Source organism: Cetorhinus maximus, chromosome 23 (assembly GCF_964194155.1).
Source record: "Cetorhinus maximus chromosome 23, sCetMax3.hap1.1, whole genome shotgun sequence".
In the NCBI taxonomy this organism is placed as follows: domain Eukaryota; kingdom Metazoa; phylum Chordata; class Chondrichthyes; order Lamniformes; family Cetorhinidae; genus Cetorhinus; species Cetorhinus maximus.
This window is the reverse complement of record NC_135901.1, coordinates 4,983,542-5,003,470: the sequence shown is the minus strand read 5'-3', so window position 1 is coordinate 5,003,470 and position 19,929 is coordinate 4,983,542. Positions and strand designations below refer to the sequence as shown.

The 19,929-nt window shown below is 44.8% G+C and overlaps 1 protein-coding gene and 1 gene segment (V, D, J or C); both read left to right on the top strand.

Moving 5' to 3' along the window:
* LOC144698165 (uncharacterized) overlaps positions 1 to 19,929 on the top strand; it is a 224,551-nt gene that overhangs the window by 34,388 nt on the left and 170,234 nt on the right. The window lies entirely within an intron of this gene.
* LOC144697587 (Ig heavy chain C region, membrane-bound form-like) lies at positions 344 to 17,442 on the top strand. The segment is given in 7 exon segments: positions 344 to 387; positions 11,246 to 11,551; positions 11,759 to 12,067; positions 12,687 to 12,998; positions 13,714 to 14,043; positions 16,990 to 17,117; positions 17,256 to 17,442. Coding segments are annotated over 7 exon segments (1,437 nt in total).

Here is a 19,929-nt window from a genome sequence, read left to right as displayed (position 1 = left end):
TCAGTGCTTGCTTTTACAATCCTGCTATATTTACAGTGAAGTATTATTTATGCCCAGAACTGCCCAAAAAACGTGGTATAAAATTGAAAAACTGTGATAATTATCCGTTCATCAGTTGGTGATTTCAGTAACATGTTCATGTGTTACTCTGAATTATAAAACATGAGGATCATTGATGAATAGCTAAAGATATCTACACACGCAAATATAATTTCGCGAAGATTCATCGTGATCTTACTTTGCCTCTGACTTATGAATATTTAAAATAATGGTGGATTTCTGTCTTTTTCGTGCAGGGACAGTTATTGTATGGCACAGCCCAGGGAGTGTAACACTGTGACGCTATGGGCTACTGGGCACAAGGGACCATGGTGACGGTGACTGCAGGTAAGAACCACACATTTATTTAGTGATTGTTTTACTTGAGTCTTTGCTTTATATTCTTGTCTATTTTAATAATTCATTCGTTCATTGAAACGTGGGTTTGGTGAATTCTGTATGCAGATTCTTTTACAATGTTTCATGTGATTCTGCTTAAATTGAGTTATATAATTCCACTGTGCCTTGACAAATGGTGCTGCTGAGGGATTCGGTCCCTGGTTGTTGTGATTTGGTGTTTATCTGCTGAGGATAATGTGTGGCCGGGCGACTTGAAATATCTAACGTTTGTTAAAACAATTTGACGTTTCTGCAATGTTTAATCTCGGTGACATCGAACGCCTGCGGGTTTTACCGTCTGTTGCACAATGGTTTAAATAGGTTTGAAATCAAACCCAATATTAACAAAATATGCTTAAGTTTCAGTATTAATTTATTGAACATGTTCCGCCCACTCACAATGCTGTTGACATTATTCCATATTTCCGTTTAGTTTAATTATTCATTTATTTAGTGACGAGCGTGTTGCCTGGATTCGATATTGAGATTTTCTTGCAATGTTACATTGGATTCTGTTGGAAGTGTTTGTACAATTGAGCTGGTTCTCCATGAAACGGGTTTCAGCCCCTCAGTGATGTGATTTGGTGTTTTTCTCCCGAGAATATTGTGTGTCTGGGTGGCTTTGAATTAGTAGAATTTGTGAAACGGCTTGGCGGTTCTGCATTGTTTCTGCATTGTTGAAATTCGGTGACATTGAGCGGTTACACGTTTTGTGATTGAATGAAAACAGCCTACGCGTTTGTATCTGCTTGAAGCGCGATTGTAGGCAGAAAACAGACAGGTTTCAGAAATGGGGAAAAAAGCGTTTAAAGATGTGTTAGAACATTTTGTCTTTATTTTAAGTGATAATTGCAGATTAAACTAAACCATGGATTATGACGCTCATTCAGAACATAATTCGTTACTGCAATCAGAAACTATATAATTAACAAGTTTTCAAGTTGTAGAGTAAAATTATTACAATTCAAACAATTATAATGTGGTAATATTTCTCCATATTGGCTGAACAGCTTTCATATTATCATAATTGATCATTAATCGCCTTTCATAATTTTGTTGTGCACTGCGCACAATTAACATGATTGGGAAAGTTTTTAGGCTGGAAACATTTTGTGATTATGCATGAAATAATTTCAATAAGAATATACTGATTCTACAGATTTGGTCAATTTCACAAGGGATTTTGAATTATTTTTTATATCCCTGATAACGTTTGCATTGACTTAAAGAGGAGTTTGACATTTCAGCTTGGCAATATGTCTATCCGGTTATTACATTCTTTCTGTGCAGCCGTAACCATATTATTCCTTCAATGTTATTGGGATTTGGATAACGAGACAATTTTCACTAATCTAATCTTAAACAGTTTTCTGGGGGGGGCGTGGGGGGGTGGGGGTGGGGGGGTAGAATTCGTTGGCAGTAAATGAATTGTTCTTACATTTTTTTTGAACTGTAGGAAGGTGCAGGCTGCATATGAATAGAGATTGACAAGGAAAAGCTTGAAATTAGAACAGATTAATTTAATTACAAACATTAATGTTAGTTTTGAATTTAATAACAACATCCTGTCTACCATAGCTGTGCTGTACACAGGATAGGATTATAGGAGAAGAACAGATTATATCTGAGATTCATGCTTAATTCTTATTAAATATTAAATTGAAGAACAAAATCTCGATTCAATTTGCTGATTATATTTCAGTATCGCAGATGATCTGAATGAATTGTTCTCATCAAGTTTTATATTGATCAATTTGGATCTTCTTTCAATGAACAATATATGTAACAATTAAAGAATAGGGATTGTTATCTAGGGAACAATTTTATTGATAATAAGTAACTGCCAGGAACATTTTTTTACATATAGTTTGGAGTTAAGACAAGCTTCCTTTAGCAAACAGATGATGTTGCAGCTCATAGACACTTAATGCGATGTGACCCCGGCCAGATTTGAAAGTATTTCAAATATTCTACTGATAAATTCGCCCTGTGAATTACTCGATGAGAATAGATGGAATTTATGATTTCTCAATGCGTTCAGAAACACGCATAGCTTACAATATTGTTGGTTAAAACAGTGCAGTAGAAGTAGAAGTAAAATAGTAAATCGTGCTTAGATTTAAGTAAAATTGATACACTTGCCTGAACGTTAACATCTAGCAATTTGAAATTTATTGTTTAACATTGTTTCAGTGTCAGGTTGATTTAAATAAACCCCAATTATTTCACAAAGTACCAGGGAGAAACAGGTTTTCAATTTTTGAAAACCATTTTTAATATTATAGAGTAAAAATCAGCTGACAAGAAAATGAATTGACAATAACAAGATAATTAGCTTACAATATAATATTAGTGATAATTAATTCAACATAAATGTGCTCCAACAATTAAATAGTATACTGGTCATTATGGTGAATGCAAAATCTCAGTGGAGAGAATTTTTAATTGTATCCAAAATTAATTTAGAAAAGAGTACTTTTCTTACTCAGCTGTGCTCAGCTCGATAAGGTGTTTCGCCTCGATGATTTTATTGGTTCTATTCATACCTAAAATCAAATCAAATCAGTGGGTAATCGGTTTTCAATGTGAGTGTTTCCTGATTTGTTTAATTCTTATCCTGTCATTGAGTCTCTGTTACGGACACCAAATTATCTTGAACCTGTAATTTTTGCTATGCTCATTTTCAGGGTAACTTAAATCCTATATTATTTGGAGATTTGAGACAGATCAGGGAGAATTAGATGGACTTAAAAGGGAATTTTGAAATGAAAATCAGATTAATTTCAAAGAAGTTGTGGAATAATTGTAGTAAATTGACCGTTCATCAATTGGAATCAAACAGCTTGAATGAAATGGACAGATTGAACAGATCTATCTGCGGGGAACTCGATTGTTGCACCATTTGTGTCTGTTCTGTTTCTGTGTGCGTGGTCACTGTGTTGGGACCAGGAATCTTTCTGGCTGGTTGTTAACCTTCTGGTTCGCTCTCCTGTATTTCAGGAAGTGCAATTTGATTTATTCCTTCAAAAAACTTGTATTTGTGAGAAATGTGAAAGTTTGACTTTTTGACCAGGCGCCTCAGAAATGAGATACCCAACCCATTGTGACAGTCAGAAAGGACAATTCAGAAACGACAGACAGACTGTCGAAGGAGATTTGGTCGATTTTAAACCAGTGATGTATGTGTCTTGGGAGTGTTCGGTTAGGCAATGCAGAGAGAGTTTTATTCTATTTTAATCCGTGCTGTAGTAGTCCTTGACCTCTTTGGTTGGACAGTGTGGAGTAGGAAATTAGCCTGTATCTTATTTTTAATCCTGTCATAGGATGTTGAGGTCGCTGGCAAGTCCAGCATTTGTTGTCCATCCCTAATTACCCCTTGAGGAAGTGTTGAAATGCCACCTCCTTGAATACTACAGGTACACTCACAGTGCTGTTAGGAAAGGAGCTCCAGGATTTTGATGTATTCACAGTGAAGGCACGGCGATATCATTCCAAGTCAGGATGGTGAGTGCCTTGGAGGGGAGCGTACAGGTGGAGGTGTTCCCAAGCACCTGCTGCCCTTGTCCTTCTAGTTAGGAGAGGTTGCGGGTTTTGAAGGTGCTGCTGAAGGAGCCTTGGCGAGTTGCTGCAGTGCATCCTGTATATGGTACACATTGCAGTCACTGTGCGTCTGTGGGGGAGGGTGTGAATGTTTCAGGTAGTGGATGGGGTACCAATTCTGTGGGCTGCTTTGTCCCGGATAGTATCGAGTTTCTTGGGGTTTTTTGAAGTTTCACTCATTGAGGTAAGTGAAATCTATTCCATCCCAGTCCTGACTTGTGCCTTGTATATGGTGAGTTGTCTTTGGGCAATAGGAGTTGAATTACTCGCCAGAGAATTCCCAGCCTCTGACCGCCTCTTGCAGCCACAGCATTTATATCAAAACCGGATTGAACTCTCTCCTGGGCATATTTGATAGGACAATGTGGAGGGAGTTTTATTTTATATCAAACCAGTGCTGTACCTGACCCGGAGTGTTTGACAGTTGAGTGGAGAGTTGGCTTTCTGTTGAATCCCACCCTTGCAGCTGATGACAGGAGTGTACTGGGGGAGGAGTGGGGGCTTTAATCCATATCTTAACTTGTCCTGTTACTGACCTGAGAGTCTTCTCCCTGCAGAGGTCAAACAAACTGAATCAGCATCGAACTAACTGGCTGTGAGTTCTTGAACCAGATCTGTGAAAACAAATTGTTCCATTGCTCGGTTGAAATGACGAACGTTAATTGTTTTTAACAATATTTCTGGAGAGAACATGTATAAATTTTAATCAATTAATTATGTTTCAGCATTTTGAGTATCAGAAAATCATTGAACGTGAGTGACCTGAACTTGAGCACAATTTCAGAACAAACAGAATCAGGGAGTGACAGTGAGGCTCCAGAGAGCAGCGCCTGTTCTGATCTGATCAGAGGCTGCGAGTTATTTAAACGATTGAAATGGACAATGACCAGGCTCCCGCTCCCAACAACCAGCCGCGGGGGATTTGGGGAAAAGGAGCCGCCATCAAAAATTGAGTCATTCGATTGCCGCCTGCAGGGCATGAATGACAGAAATGAGAGAATGAGAGGATATCGGCCCTTCGATCCTGCCCTCCATTCAGTAAGATCATGGCTGATCTACCTCGACACACTCAGTCTCTTAACCACATACCCTCACTCGCTCACTCTCTCTGTCACGCATGCTCTCTTTGTCACACACACGCACACTCACATTCTCCCTCTCACACTCAAATTCTCTTTAACATGCACACACTCTGTCTCTCACACATTGCCTCTCTCCTTCACACACACTCTCACACAGACACTCACATTCTCTCATACACATACTCTCTCAACTATATACACTCTCACACACGTGCACACTATCTCTCTCACACACACATGCACTCTTTCTTTCTCACACATGCACTCTCTCTCTCACACACACACACACGCACACTCTTTTATGCACAACCACTCTCTCTCTCTCACATACATGCACCCTCTCTCCCACACACATACACACTCTCACACATGCACACACTCTCCATTCTCTCTGTCACACACACAGAAACACAAACACATTCCCTCTCACACACACACTTGTTCTCTCACACATGCACTCTCTCTTATTCTCTCTCTCTCTGACACAAACACTGGCTCTGTCTTTCACACACTCTTTCTCTCCCACACACACACACGTTCGCTCTCTAACACACTTTCTCTCACACATTTATACTACCAATCACTCACACCCCTACACACTGTCTTTCTCTCTCTCTCTCTCTAACTCTCACACGCACACAGTCGCTCTCTCACACACACACACACACAGCAGCTCTCTCTCACACACACATACTCTCTCTCTCACACACATTTCTCTATCTCAGACACTCTCACACTTATACTCCCTATGACACGCACAGAAAAACACACTCTCCCCTTCTCACACACTCTCTCTTTCTCTCTCTCTCTCCCATACTCACAAGCACACGCAGTCTTTCTCTCCCACACACACATTCTCCATTTCACACACTCTCACAATTAAACTCCCTATCTCACACACACACACACTCCGTCTCTCTCTGTCACTGTCTCTCTCTCTCTCAAAAACACACATACACTTGCATGCACTCTCTCTCTCTCTCTCTCTTTCTCTCACACACACATTCTCACACAGAGAAGTGGGCTGAAAATACTAATTGCAGAATGAAAATCCGTTAAGCTGCAGGCATGTTCATTGCTCCATTTCTGAGGACCTGTTGTGTAAAATGAAATTACACAGGTGACATCACTATATATGTGGAGAATTTCCAAGTGTTGAACCAAACACAAAGAAACAAAAAAAAGTGAGGGATGTGATGGAGACCACGGCCGCCTGGATCCTCAATACTGGTGCACACTTGGTGCAAGATGCCTGCATGGCCAATCCTGGTTTTGCTGTAACCGTCCCCTCCAGCCCCCTCAGTCTGCCTATTCACGCACTGACACGGGTTGCTCAAAGAAAGGCATCGGCATTAAAGCAGCTGGCCAGTGATCTACACTGCTGCCTGACTTTACACAGCCGGTGTTACTGAAAGCTGATCAATATGGAGAATCAGGACAGGATCGATGGAGAGGAAGAGGAGGAGGTGGAGGTGGTGGAGCCGAATGGAGGAGCCCCCAGCTCGGCTGTGGACAACAGGCAACGGAAAGCTGAGCCGGAGCGGAAAATCATCCGGAGAAACATCGCCTTGATGAGCCTGCAGCACTTGGGCACCCTCACTACCCACAATCACTCACCCTCACTCACCATCGCTCACTCACTCACACTCACTCACCCTCTCTCACTCAACCTCACTCACTCACTCACCCTCACTCACTCACCCTCACTCACACACCCTCGCTCCCTCACCATCATTTCTTCACCTTCACTCACTGGCCCTCACTCACTGACCCTCGCTCACCCACAGTCACTCACTCACCCTCACTCCCTCACCCTCACTCCCTCGCCCTTACTCACTCGCACTCCTCACTCACCCACCCTCACACACCCTCATTCATCCACCCTCACCCACCTTCACACACCCTCATTGCCTCACCATCAATTACTCACTCACCCACCCTCACTCACCCTCACTGACCCTTACCCACTCAGCTTCATTCACACTCATCCACCCGCCCTCACATACCCATTCACCGTCACTCACATACCCACCCTCACAGACCCACCAACCCTCACTCACCCGCTTATCTACCCTCATTCAAACACCCACCCTCATTCACTTATCCATCCTCACTCACCCACATTCAGACACCCACCCTCGCTCACTCACCACCCACCCACCCTCACTCACTCTTTCACTCACCCATGCACCCTCACGCAATCAGCCACCCACCCTCACTCTGTCACTCAGCCACCCTCACTGTCAATCATGCACACGCTCACTTACTAGATCACTTTTCCTAAATCGGTGTGTGGGAGGGCGGGACCTGCAGGGAAGAGAGACCTGGAAACGAGGCCTGAGTCCTCACAGTGTCAGAAAGTGGAGCATGGCCGAATGGAGTGATGAGCGTCGGTGGAAAGGTCAGAGAGCCTGGCGAAAGCGCAGAGACCCGTGGAGTAAGTGCAGAGAGCTGGGGGGAAAGGGCAAAGAGGCGGGGGGGTATAGCGCAGAGAGAGGGGGTGGAGGGCATGGCAGGGAAGCCGAGTAGGAAGGGCAGAGAGCCGGGAAAAGGTCAGCGAGCCATGGAGTAAGGGGCAGAGAGGCGGGAGGCGGGAAAGGGCAGAGAGGCGGGAGGGGGAAAGGGCAGAGAGGCGGGAGGGGGAAAGGGCAGAGAAGCGGGAGGCGGGAAAGGCAGAGAGGCGGGAGGGGGAAAGGGCAGAGAAGCGGGAGGGGGGAAGGGGAGAGAGGCGGGAGGGGGAAGGGCAGAGAGGCAGGAGGGAGGAGCGCAGAGGGGGAAAGGTCAGAGAGTCGGGAGAGGGAAAGGACAGAGGGGCGGGAGGGGGAAAGGGCAGAGGGGCGGGAGGGGGAAAGGGCAGAGAGGCGGGAGGGGGAAAGGGCAGAGAGGCGGGAGGGGGAAAGGGCAGAGAGGCGGGAGGGGGAAGAGCAGAGAGGCGGGAGGGGGAAAGGGCAGAGAGGCGGGAGGGGGAAAGGGCAGAGAGGCGGGAGGGGGAAAGGGCAGAGAGGCAGAGAGGCGGGAGGGGGAAAGGGCAGAGAGGTGGGAGGGGGAAAGGGCAGAGAGGCGGGAGGGGGAGGGCAGAGAGGCGGGAGGGGGAAAGGGCAGAGAGGCGGGAGGGGGTAGGGGCAGAGAGGCGGGAGGGGGAAAGGGCAGAGAGGGTGGAGGGGGAAAGGGCAGAGAGGCAGAGAGGCGGGTGGGAGAAAGGGCAGAGAAGCGGGAGGGGGAAAGGGCAGAGAGGCGGGAGGGGGAAAGGGCAGAGAGGCGGGAGGGGGAAAAGGCAGAGAGGCGGGTGAGGGAAAGGGCAGAGAGGCGGGAGGTGGAAAGGGCAGAGAGGCGGGAGGGGGGAGAGCAGAAAGGGAAAGGGCGAGGGGCAGAGGGGGAAAGGGCGAGGGGGGGAAGGACAGAGAGGCGGGAGGGTCAAGGACAGGGAGGCGGGGTGTGGAAAGGGCAGAGAGGAGGAAGGGGGAAGGGCAGAGAGGCCGGTGGGAGGGGGGAAAGGGTAGAGATGGGGAGGGGGAAGGGCAGAGAGGCTGGTGGGAGGGGGGAAAGGGCAGACAGCCGGGGGAAAAATCAGAGAGCCGTGGAATAATTGCAGAGGGCTGGGGGAGAAATGGCAGAGAGGTGAGGGGGAGGGGTGGCGGAGATTGGCGAGGGGGAAAGGGCAAAGATGCCGGGGCGGAAACGGCAGAGAGACCGGAGGGGAACGGGCAGAGAGCCAGGGGATTAAGGGCATAGAGGCGGAGGGTGGGGGAAGGGCAGAGAGGCGGGCGTAAGCGCAGAGAGCCGGGCTATAGCGGGGAGATCCGGGCGAAAGCAGTTGCGAGCCGAGGCCCCAGGCGCCCTGGGCCCCACTCTCTCTAACTCTCTCTCTCTCTCTCTCATTGTCTCTCCTCCTCCTGAAATCCTTTCCATTCCCGGGGAAAGGCGCTAAGTGCCTGGGATAGAAGGGAGACAATGTCTCTGTGCACTTCCCCCCCCACCCCGGCTCCCTGCGCCTTTCTCCAGCGGGTGTTCGCTGCCCCTCCAATCACAACCTGTTTGTCTCCCACTTTTTCTGCGGATTGGCCCACTAGTCAGCCTATCAGGAGCTAACGGGTAGAAGACCCGCCTGTGATTGGAGGAGCAGCTCCTTACAGAAATCTTCAACCCCACTTCCCCGTCTTACCAGCATTTAGAACAACGGCTCCAGGGTCCATATAGAGGGGCTTCGGGGGCCACAATCCAGCCGCGGGACACGGATTGGACAATAAAGGAAAATAAGGAAATGGGCAGAGAAGTTGGCCAAATATTTTGGCCTGAACGAGGTGGTTGCTAAAATAGCGGAGGCATTGGTTTTAATTTTCCAAACTCCCCTAGATTGTGGAAAGGTCTCATCAGATTGGAAAATAGTGAATGAGGCTTTTATATCAAATAAAGGAGGTAAAGGGAAAGCAAGAATCGACAGGCCAGTTAGTTTAACATCTGTCCGAGCGAAAATGCTGGAATCTATTATTAAGGATCCTATCACGGGTCACTAAGAAAATCCAAATGCAATTATGTAGATCCATCATGGTTTTGTGACAAGTGGAGTGCCACAGGGATCAATGCTGCGGCCTCAACTATTTACAATTTATATCAATGACTTGAATGAAAGGACTGAATGAATTTGCTAAATTTGCTGATGACACAAAGATAGATAGGAAAGTAAGTGGTGAAGAGGGGATAAAGTATAGCAAAGGGATATAAATAGGTTATAGGAGTGGGCAAAAAATGACAGATGCCGTATAATGTGGGAAAATATAAACTTGTCCAGTTTGGCAGGAAGAATACAGAAGCAGCATATTATTGAAAAGGAGAGAGATTGCAGAACCCTGAGGTACAGAAGGATGTGGATCCCTTGGTGCATGAATCACAAACTGTTACAATGCAGGAACAGCAAGTGATGAGGAAGGCAAAGGGAGTGTTGTCATTTATTACAAGGGGAATAGAATATAAAAGTAAAGATGTTTTGCTATAGTTTAACAGGGTGTCGTCTGAATTACTGTGTACAGATTTAGTCTCCTTTAAGAAAGGATATAAAAGCATTAGAAGCTGTTCGGAGAATGTTCATTCAAATGATACTGGGAGGTGTTGTCGGTTAACTTATGAGGAAAGTTTGGGTAGGCTGGGTCTGTATGTACTGGAGTTTAGAAGAATGGGAGCTGATATTATTGAAACATATAAGATCCTGGGGGAAATTGACAGGGTGGATGCTGAAAGTATGTTTCCCCTTGTGGGAGAGACGAACGATAGGGAACACAGTTTAAAAATAAGAGTTCTCCCATTCTGGCAGAAATGAGGAGATTTTATTTTTCTCTCAAAGGGTAGTGAAAGTTTGGAACTCTCTTCACCAGAGTGCGACGGAGGAGAAGTCATTAATATTTCAAGGCAGAGGTAGAGAGATTCTTCATTGACAAGGGAGTCAACGTTTAGCGGAGAATAGGCGGGAATATGGAGTTAACGCCACAGTCAATCAGCTATGATCGGAGTGAATGGTGGAGGAGGCTCGAGAGGCAGAATGGCCTACTCCCGCTACTAATCCGCATGTTCACATGTACATACAATTGGAAAATGTCGTACTTACTGTAACTGGTATTCAGTTTAGAGTTCTATGGCCATTATATAGGTACCATTACAAAGGAACTTTCGAAGGGTCTTTGTTATTCTTTGTTTTGGGGGGACGTGGAGAGGGGAGGGGGCATCAGCCAATTTGAACAGAGCCCATTTCCAAACTGCAATGATATGAATGACGAGACAATTTCTCGATCACCAAGTGCTGTTGATTGTGAAATAAATGGTGGCGAAATAATGGGGGAAATCCTCTGCTTTTCCATCTTAATCCACTGAAAGGTACGTCATTCAGATGACACCTAAATGTTCTATTTTAGTCATGGGATAGAGGCGGAAAAAGAGTTGTGGGTTTCTAAAGAGGGAACCGACAGATGGGGATCACCAAATGATGGAAATAATAAATGATCAAATGTGGATGTGGGTTTTAGTTGGAATATATTAGGATATGTTTAGAGTTATAGTCAAATTTTGAGTTGTTTGGTTACTTAATGATCACAAAGAACAGAGTCTAACTTTTTCAATCGGCCATTCTTTCCCAGCGACACCGTCTTCGCCCACTCTCTACAGCCTGGTCTCCTCCTGTCAGCAACACAACCCCGAAGGCTCCGTCACCTACGGCTGTTTGGCGATGGACTACTCCCCAGAAATCACCAGCCTGACCTGGAAGAAAGATGGGCAGCAGATCACCACTGGATTTAAGACTTACCCGTCAGTGAGAAACCAGAAGGGAACCTTCACCCTGAGCAGCCAGTTAACCATCACCGAGTCAGAGGGGGAATGCAGCAAAATCAAGTGTGAGGTTCAATACAGCGGCTCAGACAAGAGCATTGAATGGCAATGTAAGTGTTGGGGAACCTGTGAGAAACAGAAAGGCTGTGATTAACCTGTATAGGGCCTTGGTCATAACACATTTATCGTTCATTGGATAGTTCTAACAGCTGGAAATTCCAGGTTAGTGTCTATTAACGGTAAAAGCCTGTTAAAATATACGAACTCATTGTATTTGTTATCAATTTCTTCTGCAAGAAATGTCTAACCTGTGTTTCTTGCAGGTTCTGGCATCCCTCCAACTGTTCTCCTCACCGTGAGCTCCAGGGAAGAAATCACAACCAACAAATTTGCAACCGCTGTCTGTTCAATCATCGATCTCCGTTCAAAGTCAATGACCGTGAAGTGGCTGAAGAATGGACAACGCATGGATTCAGGAATTGTCACCTCTCCCGCCTTTGAAGTGGACGGGACCTTCTCGGCGACCAGTCGGCTGAAAGTCTCCGCTGGGGAATGGTTCACCGACGCGGTCTATACCTGTCAGGTCACTCACCAAGGGGTCACCCAAAGTCGAAACGCCACCAAGTGTGAGGGTAAGAAATACAAACCGAGGAAGCAATAGATCATTCTGCTCTCCGATGTTAATCAAATCAGGAATTTATTGGAGTTAGTAGACGGAACAACTTCTAATTTACTATCATGTAGTTATTGTTTAATTCCGATGTAAGGGCTGCATTCGGATTGTTCACCATTCAGGATTTTATCACGTCACGTCTCTACATTGACGTCACAGAGTGAGTGAGGTGGACTTGACATTAGCTTTACCCTGAGTCAGCTGATCATATTTGGAGAGGCAGAAGGTGTCTGGAACCCGTCACTGGTAACAGCTTCGGGATAGAGTGTTGGAAAGTGCATCCATCCTATTTATAAAACGGCTTTCAGTACTGCATTCCAGGGCCCAGGAATGGTATATTTGTATTGGGACTGGGGCAACATAGATTCATGAGAATGTTACCGGGGCTGAAGGACTTAAATTATGAGAACGATTTACACAGACCAAGCTGGTTTTCCATTGTGTAAAGAAAATTAAAGACGATATTTAGAGGTTGATATGTCCAAGGTGACTTATTCTCCTTCAGGGAGTGAAGGCTGAATACTGCTGTCCTGCTTCTGAAGGTGAAACTTTGGTTGATCTTCATTTCTGTCTCACAGGTGATCACGACTGCCCCAACGATCCCACAATTACTCTACTGCCACCGCCAATAGAACAGGTCTTACTGGAGGCGACCGTGACCTTAAACTGCATCGTTTCTAATGCTCCTTATGGAGTCCTCGTGTCCTGGACACAAGAAAAGAAGCCTTTGAAATCAGAGATTGCCGTCCAACCGGGAGTGGATCCCGACAGCGTGGTCAGCAACGTAAACATTTCGACACAAGCCTGGCTGAGTGGGGCTGAGTTCTACTGCGTGGTGAGCAATCAGGATCTGCCGACTCCTTTAAGAAGTTCCATCCACAAGGAACCAGGTGAGCGGTGAGATTGAAGCAATAAGTGAGTCATTGTGTCTATTTCCAGTGTAAGTGTCAGGATCAATATTTACTATTCAGTGTATTCATGGTGTATTCTAATTAGCAATTTCGCCAGCTAACCGCCCTGGGCCTGTGGACTTTCAGGGGGAAATTGATAAGTAGATGAATGAACAATGAACTGAAGGCTGTGCTATTGGGTTTAGATGAAGCAAGATTGGAGGAGCCTGGTGCGAAGTTGAAACACCAACATAGACCAGTTGGGCAGAATGGCCTGTTTCTGTGCTGTAAACTTTGAGAAACTTTCTAGTCCAACCCCATAAGTTCTCAGGGAAAAGGATTGTGTCCACCTCTGCTCCGAGCTGGAAAACCGGACAGATCCCAAAGTATTTTATTTATTAATTAATGGGATGTGGGCGTCGCTGGCTGGGCCAGAGTTTATTGCCCATCCCTAATTGCCCTTGAGAAGGTGATGGTGAGCTGCCTTCTTGAACCGCTGCTGTCCCTGTGGTGTAGATTCACCCACAGTGCTGTTAGGGAGGGAGTTCCAGGATTTTGATTCAGCTATAGTGAAGGATCGGTGATATATTTCCAAGAAGTGGATAATGAATCCCTTAATATTCATCACAAAACACGTTTCTCTCACATCTAACCAGCGGTTTCATTGTCTACGAAAGTATCCAGTTTATTGACATTTATTGTACATTTTCTGCAGTTAAAGACCCGCGGGAACCGTCCGTGTCTGTCCTGCTGCCCTCGGCAGAAGATGTCTCCGCTCAGAGATTCGTCTCCCTCAGCTGCTTAGTGAGAGGTTTCTCCCCGCGAGAGATCTTCGTCAAGTGGACCGTCAATGACAAGCCGGTGAATCCCGGGAACTACAAGAACACCGAGGTGGTGGCGGAGAACGGCAATCGCTCCTTCTTCATGTACAGCCTGTTATCCATTGCAGCGGAGGAGTGGGCCAGCGGCGCTTCTTACTCCTGTGTGGTGGGACATGAAGCGATCCCCTTGAAGATCATCAACAGAACGGTTGATAAATCCAGCGGTAAACCGAGTTTTGTGAACATTTCCCTTGCACTGATGGACACCGTTAATTCATGTCAATGAGAATCTCTCGGTTACATTTCAAACTTCAATAAAAAAATAATAAAGTCCTTTTCTCCAATCATGATTTAAATACACAATTGTTTAATCAATGTTGTTTTCCACTTTTGCTGATGTTAGACCTGTTTAGTTAAAATCGGATATTTACAGGGCTCACACCCAAGTCTTGTACACCCAGTGCTCCCAGCTCAGATACACCCTGGGTTAGAGACAGACTAAAGCTCATTCATTACGGGATTCTGCAAAATAACTTCACCAACTCTCCTCCCACTGAGGAGAAATCTGACAATTCCCATTTCCGACAAACAAACTCAGCACATTTAGATCTTGGTGTTCCTGCTTCTCTTGTTGCCCATTCCTTTAAAATGGATGTCAGCTTTAAGCTGCTGCACCACACCCACTGCGAACTGAAGTGAGGGTCCCACAGAAACATGTCCCAACAATCCCCCATCAGGGAGATTTACCCCCACTTTACCCCCACTTCCCCAACAGAGAGAGCGGAAGGGGACATTGTTAACCCACTGCACCTCCACTTCCACAACAGCGGGTGGGGGTGAATTGTTTAGCCACTGTACCCCACTTTCCCAACAGAGAGCGGGGAAGGGAAATTGTTAACGCGCTGTACCCCCACTTCACCAACAGAGAAAACTGAAAGGAAAATTTTAAGCCAATTTTACCTCCACTTGCTAAACAAAAAGGTGAGGAAGGTCATTGGTTAACTCAGTGTGTCTCCACCTTCTCATCAGGGAGAACCGAAAGGGAAATTGTTTCGGCAACCAGACAGAGCAAAACTATTCGCTCACTTGACCTTCACACACCGAGCAGAGAATCTGGAAGGGAACGGGTCTCTATTCAGTTACCAACAGTCCAAGTCGGCTTCCAGCTGACTGGCCACAGACTTTAAACTCCCATCATGCTTAGGGTGTTGTAAAAACATATATTTATGCAACATAATTTGAAGATGTTTTAACACTCTTGTTCCTGTTAAGCTTATGCTAAGATTGATTTCCCATAATCCGAATCTAAACTGGTGATTGAATCCTGCCTGGGTTGTTCAAGGTGCTGTCCCTGAATTTTATGAGACACATGGTTGATTGTTTGCATTCGTTCACCTGATATCACCTTGCATCTCACAGAAAACACGTTTATACACAGAACATTGAAAATATTCACCAAAACTTTCAAGGTCAGACTCGATCATTGGTACTGGTGAAATTCGGAAAAATAGTAAAAATACACACAGCTGACACAAATGGACAGACACAAACACGCGTACACACACACATAGGCACAGACACACAGACACAAACACACACAGGTACAGGCAGACACATTTACACCCACACATGCGCAGCCACACAAACACAGGCAGACACAGGCAGACACACATAGACAAATACGGACACACGTGCACACACGCGCGCGCACAATCACAAACACATGGGTGCAGACGCACAAACATACACAGACACACACGTACACACAATCACACACATAAACAAATACACACGCACACAATCACACACATGCAGAAATACACACACAGACACACTCGCTCACACACATATCCACAATCACACACACAAACAGATAAAACCAGACAAGCAGACTCATACAAGGACACAAAGCACAAATGTAACTATTAGCATATGCATTATCACACTTTCACAATGACATAAATACAGGCATAAAGACACACACTATCGTACACATTAAAATAAATGCATGGACACACATTAACACATGCACACATATGAGCAGACGACACCCAGACATAAAAACACAGAGGAACAGACTAACACATTCACAGACACACATGTAGACACAAACATGAATATACTCATACACACTAGAAAACAAAAAACACACGTTAGTACATATGAAAACATAAACACACATTGATACATAGTTCTAAATTTCGATCAACACACAAATGCACATATTAAAAACTCTCTCTCTCTCGCTGTGTCACACACACATACACACACACGCACACACACAGACGCTGTGACACAGACATTAATATGCTGACATACACGTGGAACACAAAAAGAAACATTAACACTCATATTAGCAGGCACAAAGTAAACAGGTAAACACACATTAACACAGATAGTAATAAGTAAATATAGAAATCAAGACATAAACACACACAATAACACACTCATACATCCACATTGGCAGAAAAACAAAATATACGTAAAGACGCAGACACAAAAATACACAAATCAGCACTTATTGGCACATGAACACACACATTAACACACATGTACACCTATGGACACACAAACAAACAGTAATGCAAAGCGCGACATACTCATGCAGACACACACAAAAGCTAAAGCACAACACAGACGCCAGGCAATTGAAGAAAGTATAATTCAAATGTACTTTTTTAACGGGCATATCCTCCGGCAATTGTCTCTATTACCCGATAAACACACTGAAAAAATGCTCTTACTGAGAAACTGATTTAAGTTAATGACGCACCAAACATTCCCATCACAAATAGACAAACAAGATGGGAACGCACATCCGAGATTTTAAAAAGCAACGTTCAGTTTCCAAATAAGTAGCTCAGTGAATCTCTCCCGATACCCATCATAATATTCTCCAATAATAGATCGTACGAAATTGTTCGCAGATGAATTGATACTGGAGAAAAGTTGCCATATTTTCCGACACGGACTGTACAAAGATTGTAAAGGAAGAACAGCTGTGGAGATAGTTACAGAAATGGGTTACTGAGTGTCACGAACTTAATAGTAGATATACATTGAACATTGAATACATTAATAACTTAGGAAAGAGTAAAGGAAATGCTTAAAAAATGATATCCTAGATTAATAAACAATCTAATTATATTTCCTCGGCTATATCCCCGTAGATTCCACAGACCGCATCTGGACTGAAGACTCTGAGGATGATAACGGCAATATCTGGACAACCGCTTCTACATTCATCATCCTCTTCTTCCTGAGCATTTTCTACAGCGCTGCCGTCACTCTGGCGAAGGTGAGAAGATTCAATCCATTCACACTTCAAACTGACAGAAGCGGTTTGAAAAATCTCTCAATGTTTCATTGATTAAAACTCTAACATAATTGTCCTAGATCATAAAGATCTGCTTCATTATTTCATCCTCTTTTACAGATCAAGTGACCAGTTGAATTTTGGACACCGTAGATTTTCCTCAGCTCTTTACTGAGATCTCTGTATTCCGAATTTAAAATATGTCCTCTCGGTGATTCTAAAACTGAAATACCTTCAGTTTATGTTTCCGAATTTGTAGCTGAGACAGTGATAGACGATATTTCCATTTCTCTGTTTCAAATGTGCGAGATAATTATGATTGCATTGCAATAGCAGCATATAATTTCCCAGTCGTTTGTATTCCCTGTGTAAATAAGTAACTTTTCTCATTCCTCGTCCACAATTACTCCCTTCCCTTTATATTGAGCTCCTGTTTTCTCTCTCTGCTGTCTGTTACAGTTCTACACACAGTTGGCAGCTCAGAGCGAATGTGCTCTGTTCTCAATGTGACTCTCAGTCATTATATTCACTTCAGTTAACTTTAAAATAATTTTTTTTCTGTAAAATGTTCCCTGAAATTGTTAATAAATCATGAATGTGAAACGAACTGACTTTGCTGAACTCCTTTCTCTCGGACCCATCGACATCGCTCCATTTTCCCTATTACACTGTTTTCCCCCCTTTCCCAGGCAGGTATTTTTAACCAGTCTTGTCTGGGATGTGAAACAAAAACAGAAAATGCTGGAAAAACTCAGCAGGTCTCACAGCATCTGTGGAGACAAAAAACACAGTTAACGTTTCGAGTCCTCATGACTCTTCTTCGGAGCCCAAGGTCCTTCAGTGAAAGAGTCACTGCGCCACCCAGCGACCCATCTGTGTTAATACACCTTTACCTCTGCCTTTTTGTGGCAAACCCCAGAGGCAGAATGATTGCACAGCGAGGAGAACCTCGGTGATTTCACTCATACTCAGGCCTGTCACAGTCACATGTCAGGTAATAGTAAACAGCAGGGGGCTGCTTCATCAAAGGCCCATACAGGACAGTATATGGAGGACGAAAGCTTCCTTTACACTGTCCCATTAAACACTCCCAGGGTCGGTGCAGCAGGGTTTAGATAGAGAGAAAAAGTTTTTTTCCCTCTTTATCCTTTCATGAGATATGGGTGTCGCTGGCAAGACCGCTTCGAACAGCCCGCCTTCCGAGGCCATTTCAGAGGGCAGTTAAGTGTCAGTCACATTGCTGTAGACCTGGAATCACATGTCGGCCAGGCCGGATGAGGATGGCAGTTTTCCTCCCCGAAAGGACTTGAGTGCAACAGATGGGTTTTTACGACAATCGGTGATAGTTGCCATGGTCACCATTACTGAGTCCAGTTTTCAATTCCAGATTTTATGAATTGAATTCACATTCCAGCAGCTGCCATGTTGGGATTTGAACCCATGCGCCCAGAGCATTCGCCTGGACTCTCTCCACCTTGTCCAATTAAACACTCACAAGGCAGAGACGTCACAATCCACCTTCTCAAGGCAATTAGGGATGGGCAATAAATGCTGGCCCAGACAGCCACGCCCACATCGCATAAACGAATAACAAAAAATACACATATACCACAGACAGTACAGTTGATACAAACCATTGGATGATTCCTCGAGACTAGGGCCGATCTTACACAGACACATTATCGAGGAGTAATTCTGCAAATTATTACCACAGTTTGGGGCTTATCAGGGACACCAGGGAGCACAAATCGTGGAAATTCCTGGGCCCTGCGGCCTGCCTGACGCAACAAACAACTGAACTCACTGAACATCACCCCAGGGATCCTCTCTCCCTGCTCCATTCCCTCTGATACCATCCTCCTGAACTCACTAAACATCACCCCAGGGATCCTCTCTCCCGGCTCCATTCCCTCCAATCCCATCCTCCTGAACTCACTGAACATCACCCCAGGGATCCTCCCTTCCTGCTCCATTCCCCCTGATACCCGCTCTGATGGGAAGCTTCAACTGTCACTCCACTGATTCTGGCAGAGGCTGTTATGCGTTTTCAGTTTTTAACCAATAATAAGAACTCTCTGTTTAAGCAGTGTGACATGAGCAAAGAACCCTCATTCCCAGACCAGAAATTTAATCCGGGCCATGACATTGAAAGGGCCGAATTCGACCCACATGGCCACCAGGGAAGTTATCCTTGTGATTCGATAAACGATACTTTTGCCATTTTTTTTTCATTTCAGGCCGCTTTGTCCAGAGACAAAATGACCTTTTCAGCCAATTAAAACAACCATTGCCATTGGCTAGAACATGAAATTGACAGTGTGGTGAAATAGTACCAAAAACTGTGAATTGCAAAATTCAATTTCCAAAACCCACCAATCTCATCACTGCGGCTCCTGTGAAACTTGCAAGGCAACACACGGCAGACATTCATCACCGAAAGTAATTGACTAACATAAAATTCTTCCACTTTCATGCTACATCTTCTCACTCCTAACCTCCACCTCAGTCATTTCCAGTTCTATTTAATACCCGCGTGGAACTTTAACTCTGCTCCTCGTTCCACGGATTTTGGCCGACGTGCTATGCATTTTATATTATGATAAAGCCAGGAATTCGTGCTCTAATAAAAACAGGGGGCGCTGAAGTTCTCAGCAGGTCTGGCAGCATCTGTGGAGACAGAAACAGATTTAACGTTTCCAGACCATATGGCTCTTCTTCAGAACTGAAAGGAGGTAGAAATGTGATGGGTGTTATGCTGCTGACGAGGGTGGGTGGAGAAGATGGAGCAAAAAAG